Source organism: Gobius niger (genome assembly GCF_951799975.1).
Source record: "Gobius niger genome assembly, chromosome: 3".
NCBI classification, from domain to species: domain Eukaryota; kingdom Metazoa; phylum Chordata; class Actinopteri; order Gobiiformes; family Gobiidae; genus Gobius; species Gobius niger.
In genome coordinates this window covers 42428504-42442787 of record NC_136854.1, presented here as the reverse complement: position 1 = coordinate 42442787, position 14284 = coordinate 42428504, and the positions used below count along the sequence as shown (strand labels likewise).

The following is a 14284-nucleotide window of genomic DNA, read 5'->3' as shown; positions in this document are numbered from 1 at the left end:
AAGTATGAATGACACTTAATCCTTTACTTTCTAGATTATTTTGAAAAATATTACCCTTTACATTTTGGTCTATACTTGTATTTTACCTCCCATATATTAAATGTTTGCACAAATTGGAAATACATTAGGACCAAATGCAGAGTAAATGTGTAATAAAAAAGTTTAATGAAAAATATTGGCCTAGGCTACATTGCCTATATACAGTAGCCTTTTTTTAACGTTTTTTTTTTTTTTTTAAGTACCGATAAGAGTACCATTAAAGTACCGGATCGATAAGGAGTATCGATAAAAATCCTGGTTGAGCCACAGAATGTTCAGGCTCAGGATTTTTTTTCACTTTAAGCCATGTAACTTGTCCACAAAGTTTCCCGACTTGTGCTGATCTGATCTGATAAAAATTTAAAGCCTATTGACTGAAGCACAATCTATTTTTTAAAGCGTAAAGCAGAGTCTCGTTCAACTCTGGCTCGTTCCGCGCCTTTTTGGCTTCTTCAGATCGATCTGCGGTTCTCCCTCTCCCCAGACACTCCCCCCTCTACTTCAGCTTTACTTTTTAAACTCTGCAAAAATCCTGAGCTGATGCAGGGCGTCCTCATATAGTGAGTCCAGGAGTTGCATCAGAAAAAAGTCTGAAGCTTCGAATCTTACCAGACTTTTTGCCAGGAAAGTCTTGAAGTGTCACGAAGCTTCACTCGCCCATCACTAGAAAGTACCAAAGTATTTGCTATAGAAAATACAAAGTAGAAAGTACTCTGAATAAGGGTTAGAATGACGGGACAAACCTTCTTCCTTGTTTAGAATCAGTAGCATTTAACAGCACATCTGCACAGCGCCACCTGCTGTTCTGGAGTGTGCATTTTAACACATTGAGGGCCAAAAACGGAAAAACTCGAAACCCTAATACACTTTATGTGTGATTTTAGTAGCTCTGTGATGAACAGAAGTGAAATAAATGACGATCGAAAAGTCACAAACTGGACATTTCATATTTATTATTGCGTTTCTGTAAAGCCGCTCTCTGGAACGCGCTTGACGAAGCAGAGCGGCTTCCCACGGAAAGATCAAAACAGTTGAGATTTTAAATGGTCAAAATCGGTCCACTACACTGAAAACTGTAGAAGCTATTGAAGAGTATTATCCATTAATTGTTATATTATTTGTATGGATTTCAAAATAAAAGCTCAGGTTGTAGTAATAATTAATAACTGGAGCCACTTTTGTGCCAACATAGTAATAACTGACTGGTAACTGGTGTAAATATAGTGTTGTCATATATTGACAAACCTTTCAATAAATGTCCACATCTAAAAAATAAAGGTTGTAGTAAGTTTCTAGTGTGATAATTGGTAACTGGTGTAAATTTGGTGCCACTACAGTAAAAAATGTAGAAGGTATTGATGATTATCCATACATTGTCTAATTTGAAACATATTTGTTGATATAAATTTAAAAAATAAAGGTCCAAACCCTAAAAGTAAAGGTTGTAGTAAGTTTCTAGTATGATAATTGGTAACTGGTGTAAATTTTTGTGTCACTACATTGAAAACTGTAGAAGCTATTGAAGAGTAATATCCATAAATTGTTATATTTTGACATAATTTTCAAAATAAATGTCCAGATTGAAGATTATACATACATTGCCATATTTAAAATTTATATAAACATATTTGTTTATATACATTTCAAAATAAAGGTCCAGACCTTGAAAGTTGCTAGTATAATACTTGGTAAGCTATTGAAGAGCAATATACATACATTGTTATATTTTGTATGGATTTCAAAATAAAGGCTCAGACCTGAAAAATAAAGGTTGTAGTAAGTTGCTAGTATAATAATTGGTAACTGGTGTAAATTTGGTGCCAATAGAGTAACATAGTAATAGCTTCACAAATGTAGAAGGTATTGAAGATTATCCATACATTGCCATATTTGAAATTTACATAAACATATTTGTTTATATACATTTCAAAATAGGTCCAGACCTTTAAAGTAAAGGGCGTAGAAAGTACATTTTGTGTCACTACATTGAAAACTGTAGAAGAAATTCTACAAGAGTAATATCCATAAATTGCTATATTTTGACATAATTTTCAAAGTAAATGTCCAGATTGAAGATTATCCATACATTACCATATTTAAAATTTATATAAACACATTTGTTGATATAAATTTCAAAATAAAGGTCCAGACCTTGGAAGTAAAGGGCGTAGAAAGTTGCTAGTATAATACTTGGTAACTGGTGTAAATTTAGTGTCACTACATTGAAGAGCAATATACACACAGTTATATGTTATTATATTATGTTATATTTTGGTATGGATTTAAAAATAAAGGCTCAGACCTGAAAAATTAAGGTTTAGTAAGATGCTGGTATGATAATTAAAGTGAACTTCGACAAATTTAAAATTTTTCTTTGGAGCCTTTATAGGAATGCAGTGGAATGGAAAGTATTATGTTTATCAATCAAATGTAGTGGAGTAAAAGTAATAAGTTCTCGATAAAAGAGTTTGAAGCAGAAAGTGTTTGACCTTGAATGACCCCGTACGTCTTTCATAATGTCCCCATTGTTTCACCGTTGGTTTTTCTTTGCCTCCTCAGGGTTTTCTCTGACTCACTGTTTTCTGTCGTCTGCAGCAAACGGAGGGTTTTAAGAAGCGCTGGTTCACCCTGGACCAGAGACGCCTCATGTACTTCAAAGACCCGCTGGTACGACCCGCCGCTCACGCCCACACTCGCCACCGCCCACACTCGCCACCGCCCACACTCGCCACCACTCACACTCGCCACCACTCACGCCCACACTTTTTAAATGTAATGATAGGCGTAATGATACGAGGAGCACAACGTCCGCGCAGTAACTCCTAAAGACTTCCCCCGCTCACTTCCGTCAATAACCTTTAGGAGTTACTGCGCTGACGTGGTGCTCCTCGTATCATTACGCCTCACAATATAGTCCCCCTTTTTATTTGCTTATAAAATCGACACGTTACATTTCTGTGTAAATATACTTCGCATGAAAACACTTCACGTAACTTTATTTAAATAGGGAACACGTGGAAGAGCTTGGTAGCTTCTATCGTGAGCTTTTTTGGAGCTATATGACATGTGGGAGAGGCTGCGTATGTGTGAGCGCACGGACAAAGATCAGACGGGGATATATTAACTCGGCTAAGGTTAGGTAAGAACATATCTCAGTATGTAAAAACGGTGGCCTATTCCTTTAAAGGAACAGTTCAGCAGGATTTTAGAGGCAGTTGTGGTGAATAGATCTGGGCTCATTCTACACATTAGGACATTGTTGGAACACGTAGGGGGAGGAACATACATATTTTTTTTACATTTTTAATCTCTGTATAGTTATTACAATTATTTCCCAGTTTCCTCGTGGAAATAACAAGATGAGGCGGCGTTCATGTGCAATTTTATTAACCCTATCATAGTGGAGTGAAAACACAACAGCTTCACAACAGCCACACGTGTTGTATTATTATTTTTCTCTTCACTGAAGCAGCTGCACAGCGAAGGGGAGAGTGGGAGGGGCTTATTTTAGCTCGCTCTGAGGATCTGAACTGAAACTACTGGATATTTTGTTCCTGCTGTTTTAGATCAATGTTTTTTCACACCAACAAAGGGCAACGAAGTGATTAAAGATGAATTTCATATTAAACCCCTGCAACAGCAAAACACCCGCTCTTTAAAACAGTATATTTATAGCAAAATAAGAAAAGAATCCTGGCATTAAACATGATTCAGTGTAAACATAAAAGTTCTCGACTTCACTCTCTCCTTCCTACACCGTTCTGTGAGCGATTTTCTTCTCTCAGTGATGTTTTTTCATCGCTTTATTACCCATTTATTATCTCCGTCTCCGTCAGCGCCCGTTACCGCGGCCTCTTGAACTGGTGGAAACGCGCCCTCAGAACTCGGAGAAGTGGAGGAGTTTATTACCGTCGACTAAATCGCATTAAGTTTATGGCAGTGAGAGAATATGAAGCCATCCGTCTGTGGAAAACGCCTCCCACATAACGCGGTTTGTTTAAGGCCTGCGTCGCCGACGGTAAAGGCTGAGAGGGAAGGACTGAGCGGAAACCCGATGTGGGCAGAGACGCTGATCCCGACGCTCTCCTCCAAACATATTACTCATAACAGAGAGCGGGAGAACGGCTGCTGCTGCTTTGATTCACGCCGCCGCCGCCGATGTTAATGCGTTAATAAGAAGTATGGAAATATTCACACCTTAGTCGTCCCGCTGTCTCCTCTTCGCGCTCGGTTTGTGTTTTTGTATTCCAGACTGATCCGCCTCTGTATAAAAACATATAGAGGGGAATCAGGCTGGTCTCGTCAGGCTAGTTTGTACATGAAGGACCCAGCAGTAAAGGAACGCTCATGAGCTGAAGACATTTAAGACCTACACATTCCTGAAGACACTGAAGAGGCACCGAGAGCCCCCACACCTGCAGCACCGTGGAGGCGTCACCAGAGGAAGGATTCTATCAATCTGCTGAGCTCTTCCCAGAAGATGGTGAAAGAGCTGCACAGGAGGAAGAGGAAGAAGGAGAAATAGCTGGCCAGTGCAGGACACCACGCTCTGAAACAGGGACAAACCCAGGAGGCGCTGCATCGTTTCAGCCAGGTTTCCTCCAGGTTTCCTCCAGGTTTCCTCCAGGTTTCCTCCAGGTTTCCTCCAGGTTCTCTGGTTTCCCCGACCTCCAAAATCATGGTCCGGTTGCCCCAAAATGGTGGCGTGCTCAGTCAGGACTAACCCAACATACAATTTCATTTTACAATTGTACAAGTAAGGGATAATGTATAGAACGCTGGACAGGGCGGACATAAACATAATGTATATTTTCTATACATTATCCCGCTTATTATACGGCCATTTGCAACTGAACACACACAACATAAACTTCGTACACTTTTATGAAGGTCGAAAGGTTTATTTAATGACTTCCGCGACAAATAGTTCCCAAAAGTTTGCGCGTTGCTCGGCAACGTTTGGCTAGGCTAGAAGCAGCATGGCTAGCAGCTAGCCTAGCTACTTAGCTGAAGGCGCAGTTGGAGGAATGGTGGTGAATCTCTGGGTAAGTTGAAAGTCAGACTCACGCTAACTTCACGAGCGATTCCCCGACTTCTCTCTCAGTGACGGGACAGATAGTGTCGCTGCTACGTACGCGCGGAGTGATATGAAAGCACCAACTCCGTTGCCATTGGCAGCGTCATTATTTTTCTCAGAGGTCCTTTATCAGAAAATAATGACCGGTAGAACGTTGGGAAATCCCATTCAAATCAACGGAGCTTCTACTTACGTTGTGAAGAGACGTATAATAATGGCAAATAAAGCATTTACTGACTCATTTATTTACATCTCTATCTTACACTGATCAATAACAGCTGAAACTAAATAGTTTAACTTCTTGATCCTCCGTAATCTCCAGATCAGCCCCCCTCCTCTTGCCCCCCTCACAGCTGTTTACATCTTTCCATCCATTTTGTTCCGCTTTATCCCGGATAAAGGGTCGCGGGGGCAGCAGTCTCAGCAGAGATGCCCAAACTTCCCGATCCACACACACCTCCTCCAGCTGTTCTGACCCCGAGGCCACACCAGGCCAGCTCGGAGACATAGTCCCACCAGCGTGTCCTGGGTCTTCCACGAGGCCTTGTCCCACTAGGACATGCCTGGAACACCTCCTGCGGGAGACGACCAGGAGGCATCCGGAACAGATGCCCGAGCCACCTCAGATGGCTCCTTTCGACGTGGAGGAGCAGCGACTCTACTCCGAGCTCCTCCCGGGTAACTGAGCTCCTCACCCGATCTCGGAGGGTGCGCCCAGCCACCCTGCGAAGGAAACTCATTTCGGCCGCTTGTATTCGCGATCTCGTCCTTTCGGTCATGACCCAAATCTCATGACCATAGGTGAGGGCGGGAACGTAGATCGATCGGTAAATCGAGAGCTTTGCCCCGACTCAGCTCCCTCTTCACCACGACAGACCGATACAGCGACCGCATCACTGCTGACGCCGCACCGATCCGTCTGTCCATCTCACGCTCCATCTGTCCCTCACTGAGAACACGACCCCGAAACACTTGAACTCCTCCACATGAGGCGAGGACTCCCCACCGACCTGAAGAGGGGAAGCACCTTTTTCCATAAAGAGTAAAAAGAAAAGAAAGTCAGTGCAGCTCGTGTGGCTGTGGTGAAGCTACATGTACGGATTAGCAGGAGATGGAGAGATGAAGAAAGCATTTCCTGGTTATTTAGAACCTCATGAGGAGCTTTTTGCTATCTTTGCTAAGAACAAAGAGGAGCTAGACGCTTGAAACACAGCTCCAGGTCTGTGTTTCTTGACAGAACATGGTCAAAAAATCTAAAAAGTTGATTTTGCATAATGTGTGTCCTGTTTCCTCCGTGCACAGTACCTGGAGTCTGTTCATTTCAAAGAGACACTTTTCTTTTCATGAAGCCAAACATAACTGCTGAGAGGTTTGCCTTTGATTAAAATGATCAAATCAAGACTAAACTCGCTCCAGAAAAAGCTCTAAAGTCTAAATTGTCTCTGAACTGGGTGTAAACCAAGTCGAGACCAGAAAACTAAACTAAAGCCCTCGGTATATTATCTGAAAGTAAAAGGGCGGAGGGGTGAGAGGGGGTGAAAGGCGGGAGTCCCACAGACCTGATGTAAGACATGAGAGCGCGAGTGCAACAGTCCTAAAGGGCTAAAGGACCAGACGACTGTCCCGGGAGCTTTACCCCGCTGCTGCAGAGAGGGGACCGGGGTTCGGGACAGTGATGTTTAAACAAGTCTGAACAAGAACAAAGAAGCTACTACTGCAATCCGTTTGAAGAACACATTTCAAAAAGAGATTTTTACAGGTTATAGCATGAGCGAACTATTTATGTGCGCTTTTTAGATACAGGTTCAATACTATGTTTTATACCATGGTCTGGGTGAACACTGGATTCTGATTGGCTGGTGCATTATTTTGGTATAGATACAGACGGCATCTCTGGAATCGCCCATATATGGTCATTTTTAAAAACAGTTAAGAAAGAAAACATGCTCTAATTATTCAAAAACTACTGTAACAAATGCTGAGATATGAATATAGTTTCTACTAAATAATGATACAGAGACATGGGGAGGAGCAAAGTGGTTCAACAGCCCATAAATACATGAATAACGGAGAATGCTAACTTGATGCTACATGTTAGCATCGGGCTAATGCTAACGGTTAGCTAGTGCTAGCTACAACTGACGTTTTTTCACTTCTACTGAACAATCTGCTGTGAGAAAATATCCATATGGGCCCGATTTACACTGGACTTTATTTGTATGTGAAAAATAAGTTGATATTCCACCAGAAAATGGCTGAAAAGAGGGAAAATTGTGTTTCTCTAAAGATTCTATTTTCCCCCTCGGCGAAGCCACGCCCCCTTCTATGACGCGATGCGTCTGTATCTATAACCGCACACGTAGTCCGATAGTTAAATCACTGGGATGTCACTCCGCTGTGGCGTCGCCATAGCAACGCATGACACAGCTGAATCAGATAAAGGCGTAATTAGTGACTGACAGGAACGTATGAGATGGATTTTGTGTTAATTTCAACGTTTTTGGCCAAAACAAAACGTTTGCTAAATGTTTGTAGAGGAGAGTGAGCAGCTAGGTTAGCTACTGTTAATAACATATGAGCTTTACATTTCTATTGGAAACGGTTAAGGCTATTCATCATTTTCAGACGTACATAAAATGATCCTGCATTGAAGCATATTTGTCTGGATTAGTAAAGTCAAACATAAAAGTTTCAGTTGGGGGGGCCCAGGTGTGAGCGACTCCACCGCAGCTGTTTCCATAAACAGTTGAGCTGGTTGAGCTAGCTAGCTTTAGCTTCAGGTTAAAGGAATAGGCCACCGTTTTTATATACTAAGATATGTTCTTACCTCACTTTAGTCGAGTTAATATATCCCCGTCTGGTCATTGTCCGCGCGCTCTGTCACGCAAACGGAGCACATACGCAGCCTCTCCCATATGTGACATAGCTCCGAAAAAGCTCACGATAGAAGCTACCAAGCTCTTCCACGTGTTCCCTATTTAAATAAAGTTACGTGAAGTGTTTTCATGCGAAGTATATTTACACAGAAATGTAACGTGTCGATTTTATAAGCAAATAAAAAGGGGGACTATATTGTGAGGCGTAATGATACGAGGAGTAAAACGTCCGCGCAGTAACTCCTAAAGGTTATTGACGGAAGTGAGCGGGGGAAGTCTTTAGGAGTTACTACGCGGACGCTGTGCTCCTCGTATAATTACGCCTCACAATATAGTCCCCCTTTTTATTTGCTTATAAAATCGACACGTTACATTTCTGTGTAAATATACTTCGCATGAAAACACTTCACGTAACTTTATTTAAATAGGGAACACGTGGAAGAGCTTGGTAGCTTCTATCGTGAGCTTTTTCGGAGCTATGTCACATATGGGAGAGGCTGCGTATGTGCTCCGTTTGCGTGACAGAGCGCACGGACAAAGACCAGACGGGGATATATTAACTCGACTAAAGTGAGGTAAGAGCATATCTTAGTATATAAAAACGGTGGCCTATTCCTTTAAACAGCGTAAAAGGTAAATAACTCCTGCCCACGAGTGCCGCATATCGGTGTTTACTTCCAGGGAAAAGTGTTTCCGGGTTAGTCCTGTTGTGTTGTGATTCTGTGCTGATGTTGTGTCGTTGAGCCTGACTGAGATCCTCGTAATAGCTGCGGAGAATGACTCGCTCTGAGACCAGCCTTCAGTGACCGGCTAATAACCCACACAAAATAGTCCCGTAGTCTGGCAGATTTAGTGAGTTGAGTTTATTATAAATGTTACGTTTGTGGGACCCTGGTATAAGCGGATTAAACAACGAGGAGCCGCGTTAGACGTTATAATGCAGGAGGAACAACACTGTGTCGGGCGTTAGAACCGTCTAATGCGGCTCCTCGTTGTTTAATCCTTACTTATACGATACATGACAAATAACGGACGTGTCGTAATAACGGGGTTTATTCTCCTGCAGGACGCCTTCGCCAAAGGTGAGGTGTTTTTCGGGAACAAAGACCACGGTTACAGCGTGAGCGCGGGGCTACCGGCCGGCACGCACTGCAACGGCGCCTGGACGTACGGCATCACCATAGAAACGCCCGACCGCTGCTTCCTGTTCACCTGCGAGACGGAGGCGGAGCAACAGGAGTGGATCCAGCAGTTCAGCGAGGTCATGAGCGCCGTGATGTCCCCCCAGGATTACACCAGTAAGAGCGAACACAATGTTTTAAAGGTTTTTGTCAGGCGTTACTGGGGGATTGGCCTGTTACATGGCTTTAAGTTGAGAAAACCCCATCAGACACAAGGAGCTTCTGTAAAGTCCTCACTAGAGGTCTTTTTCTAAGGCCGATTAAAATGTCTCTTCTATCATCCTGTCTTTGATGATTCTAAACTGTAAAATGAGAGTCAGAGTTGAACTGTGACAGCAGGGGGCGCTTTATCAGAGGCATAGGGCTGATTTATTCAGGACATTCCTGTTTAGTTGGTACTTAAAGCAGTACTAAGTAACTCTTCCCCCTAGAGGCCATTAGTGCAACTGCAGGTGTAGTAGCAAGTTATGATTTTTTAACTTATTAATTGTCTTGGAGAGTAAATACTACGCTGACAGGAAAGGCGAAGGGAGAGAGGGTTACTGTGCATCCAATTATACAATGGAAATATGTTTTTTTCACTCAAACTTTGCTGTAAATACTGTTTAAAGTGACGTTAGCCCGCAGTTAGCTTTGCCCGTTAGCATGTTAGCTTCTTCTTTGTGATTTCATTAGTGTGTATTGCTTTCTCCGGACCGGTGGCAGTCAAGTTGCAAACATGGTTTTCTGGTCAGAGACACCAGGGGGCGATGAAAGACCCTCCAATCATCCCTCTAACACTTGTATTACCCCCACAGTGACTACGGAAAGGATTTATTATTTTATATATTATTATATTATTATTAAGGTAAACACGATACTTAGTACTGCTTTAAGAGGGAGCTTGACAAAAGTCAGCAGGTTCCAAAACAAAAAGCACCAAGTCTCTATCTCTTAAACCTACCAAGGGGAACAAACTTGTGACCAATTTTCACCACGATGTGTCTCAGCTCCTGAGGCCGAGGAAGTTGTGGGAGAGCTCATTTTAAGGCTCTTTCCGATGCAAAAAGACAGAGGTACAGTATCAGCATTTTATCGGCCTCTTGTCTTCACAAAAGGACCTGTCTCACTGGAGGGAGTTATGGAGGACCTATCTCTCCGGCCTGGAGACTAGTTTAAAGGAACAGGCCACCGTTTTTCCACACTGAGATATGTTCTTACCTGAGCTTAGACGAGTTGATACGTACCTGTCTGGTCTTTGTGCGTGCGCTCAGTCACACAAAACAACCAAAGATGTTGTTAGCATTTGGCCTCTCCCAGTGTATCCCTATAGCTCCAAACGGGGTGAAGTTGGAAGCGACCACACTCTTCCACGGACACGCACAAAGACCAGACAGGTACGTATCAAAGATATCACAGCATGGAAGAACTGTGTGCTCTCAGTCACGCAAACAGACCAAAGATATTGTTAGCATTTGGCGTCTCAGGTAAGAACATATCTCAGTATTAGGGCTGAACGATTTTGCCAAAAATCATAATAGCCTAAATAATGTCTTGCTATTTCTTGTGTATTAGTCAGTGGTTGTGAGATAAGTTCTTATCTTTATCTGAAACATTCCCAAACATAAGCCTTGAAATGTGAGCCACAAAGGAATCTGAACAAGCAGCTCAGGCTCAGCTTCATCTGTGTGGAGGCCGAGACGTGTGACTCCAGAGGAAAGTTTCTGTGATCAGAGCATCAGAGCGTGTAGCGCTGCAGCTAACGCAATGCTAACGGAGGAAACAGCAATAGTCCTGAGCGGTGGCTGCTTTATACACGCTGATATTTTCACATCGACGATCTCCCGCTCACCTTAAAGGAATAGGCCACCGTTTTTACATACTAAGATAGGTTCTTACCTCACTTGGCACGTGTTAATATATCCCCGTCTGGTCTTTGTCCGTGCGCTCACACATACGCAGCCTCTCCCACATGTCACATAGCTCCAAAAAAGCTCACGATAGAAGCTACCAAGCTCTTCCACGTGTTCCCTATTTAAATAAAGTTACGTGAAGTGTTTTCATGCGAAGTATATTTACCCAGAAATGTAGCATGTCGATTTTATAAGCAAATAAAAAGGGGGACTATATTGTGAGGCGTAATGATACGAGGAGCACAGCGTCCGCGTAGTAACTCCTAAAGACTTCCCCCGCTCACTTCCGTCAATAACCTTTAGGAGTTACTGCGCGGACGTTTTACTCCTCATATCATTACGCCTCACAATATAGTCCCCCTTTTTATTTGCTTATAAAATCGACATGCTACATTTCTGTGTAAATATACTTCGCATGAAAACACTTCACGTAACTTTATTTAAATAGGGAACACGTGGAAGAGCTTGGTAGCTTCTATCGTGAGCTTTTTCGGAGCTATGTGACATGTGGGAGAGGCTGCGTATGTGCTCCGTTTGCGTGACAGAGCGCACGGACAAAGACCAGACGGGGATATATTAACACGTGCCAAGTGAGGTAAGAACCTATCTTAGTATGTAAAAACAGTGGCCTATTCCTTTAAGTAGACGGAGAAGTAAACAAAAGCATGTGGTGGAGCGCGGAGCGGACGTCGGTGGCGTCTCTCGCTGCTTCATTCACTTCTATGGGCAGCGGCATCAGCTGCATGGGCCAAAATCGCGTGTCTGTGCGTTTTGGAAATCACGCTGTGTAATATCGCGGAAAAAACACAAATGCGATTAATCGTTCAGCCCTACTCGGTATGGAAAAAACAGCGGCCTGTTCCTTTAAGACAAGAGTCGTTGCTGGTCAGGGAGATGTTTCTAAGATGTCCCCTAGTCTCCAGGTAGTCTTTCTGAAAATGAACAAGTTTGATTTTACCGAAGTCTCCACATTGTCTCCGTGAGGTCTACGCACAGTCTCAAGCAGCTGTGGCGATGTTGCCAACAATATGTGTTGTCCTCAACCTGTGAGACGTTTCTGTGACGTCCCTGCAATGTCTCCGAGACCTGTCGGATACCAAACAGTCTTTGAGACATTGCCACAGCTGCTTGGAGACTTTTTGAAGTTCATTTTCACAGACACTACCTGGAGACTCGCCTTATCTCCGTGACCTGCAGCAACTCGAGTCTCCAGGTCGGCGAGATAGGCCCGTTCATCGTGCAGGAACTGAACATGGGTTTTATGCTGTGCTGCGAGTTTAAAAGAACATAAGAAGAGTCTGAACGTCCTGAACACATTGCCAAGTGCAGAATAGCTGAAATACCTTCCACTGAGCTCGATCCAAGATAAGAAAACTCCAGCGAACCCTCAGAAACAGGAAATGCGCTCCTTCTCGGGGCTGACCTGTGTTGTGTGTGTCTTCGCAGTGGAAGCCCTGTTCAAACACAGACACTGACGGGACCGCGGCTCGTCCCGACCTCTTCGTCTCTGACCCTTCGGCGACTCGCTCGGACCGAAGCCCATTTCTCAAGACCTGCCTCAGAGATGATGACCAGGCTCCGCCCACAGAGGAGGGCGGAGCAGATCCAGCTTTGTTACGTCAAATAATATTAACCAAAGTACAGGTACAAGAGGTCATCCATATCCCTCAAGTTAAAGGATATATTTATACTGATTAGACTTTAAGTAATGTCTAAAGCTTTGATTTGACTTGTACAAACTGGATCTCAATTAATCTAAAATAAGGATATGGGTGAAACATTTTCTTACTTTTAATCTTCGTATTTTTAATGATCAAACACATGGATTTTATTTTTCGTTGAAAGTATTACAGCCGAGTCTGTGGCTGCTGTCGTGTCGTGCTGCTTAACGTTTCTGTACAGAACATGGACAGTAGAGAAAAAATGGGAATTATCAGACGCTCTGCTCCAATTAATTTCTCATTTGAGGCATGTTTTAAGGATTTTAAAAGATCAAAACACTCAGTGGGGCCCGTATTTCACAGCTTTCCCCACTTAGACTCAAAAACCTTGTCTTGACGACGACTATAATGATCAAAATGTTTTTTCTACCGTCTGTGACCCTGTTTTCACACCAAACAAGGATCACATTCAACTACATCCCATCAGTCCTGTATTTTTTTATATCAAGACGCTTTTGTAAAATCTCCACTGACGTTTAACAGTGTAACGCTGCCCTCTGGTGGCAGACTGTCAGAACACATGCTAGGTACCGAATGCCAAGTTCTTTATGTTTTAATAAATAAGTAAACTATGAATATGTTGTTTGTGTACGGTTATTTGCAGTGGTGGAAAGTAGCAAAGTACAAGTAAAAAGTACAAATTATAGGTATTTTTATGATGAAAACTTCACTACATGTTAGAGGCTGTATCTGTACTTCCTTCTCCACTACATTTTTTAAGTGGGTTAAAAGTAAAAGTGTTTTCAAAGGGACCTTGTTTGGATCTGGGTTAGACCTGACCTCGTTCAGTCCGGGTTTAGACCTGGTTAACTTCCTGTTTTTGACCCGAGTTAGTGATTTACTCATTTAGCCCCGGTTTGATTCAAATGATTCAAAACATTCCTGCACATTAGACTCTTAAATACCTTTACTTTTTGCTTTTAAAGTAAATTTCACAATGCATACTTTTGTACTTTAACTTAAGTAAACATTTTATCACTTACTTTTACTTAAGTACATTTTTGGTTCTGTATCTGCACATTTACTTAAGAAAGAATATCGAGTACTTCTTCCACCATTTGTGAGAATAATTTTTTGACGGGAACACTGTGCACTGTCAGAGGATCTGTCAGAAAAGGAAGTTGAACTGTACAGAACAGGAAAGGATAAAAAAAGACATCGAAGGTACTGAGCCATGGCCGGATTTATGCAGGGGCTCACAGGGGCTAAGCCCAGGGGCCCAGCAGGTCGAAGGGCCCATTGACATACGGAGAATAATGCTCCAAGAATAAACCAGGACTAAACCAAGACTAAACCAAGACTAAACCAGGACTAAACCAAGACTAAACCAAGACTAAACCAGGACTAAACCAGGACTAAACCAAGACTAAACCAAAACTAAACCAAAACTAAACCAGGACTAAACCAAGACTAAACCAAAACTAAACCAAGACTAAACCAGGACTAAACCAAGACTAAACCAAGACTAAACCAGGACTAAACCAGGACTAAACCAGGA

The 14284-nt window shown here is 42.7% G+C and overlaps 1 protein-coding gene across 1 annotated transcript in view; it reads left to right on the top strand.

Annotated features, from left to right (window-relative positions):
- LOC306960869 (arf-GAP with dual PH domain-containing protein 1) overlaps window positions 1-12704 on the top strand; it is a 34735-nt gene extending 22031 nt beyond the window's left edge. Inside the window, exons 9-11 of the mRNA XM_079553468.1 lie at window positions 2635-2706; window positions 9059-9290; window positions 12512-12704. Coding sequence (XP_079409594.1) covers window positions 2635-2706; window positions 9059-9290; window positions 12512-12540 — 333 coding nt within the window. The 3' untranslated portion in view covers window positions 12541-12704. The remainder of the gene's footprint in view (window positions 1-2634; window positions 2707-9058; window positions 9291-12511) is intronic.
- Window positions 12705-14284: the final 1580 nt, after the last annotated feature.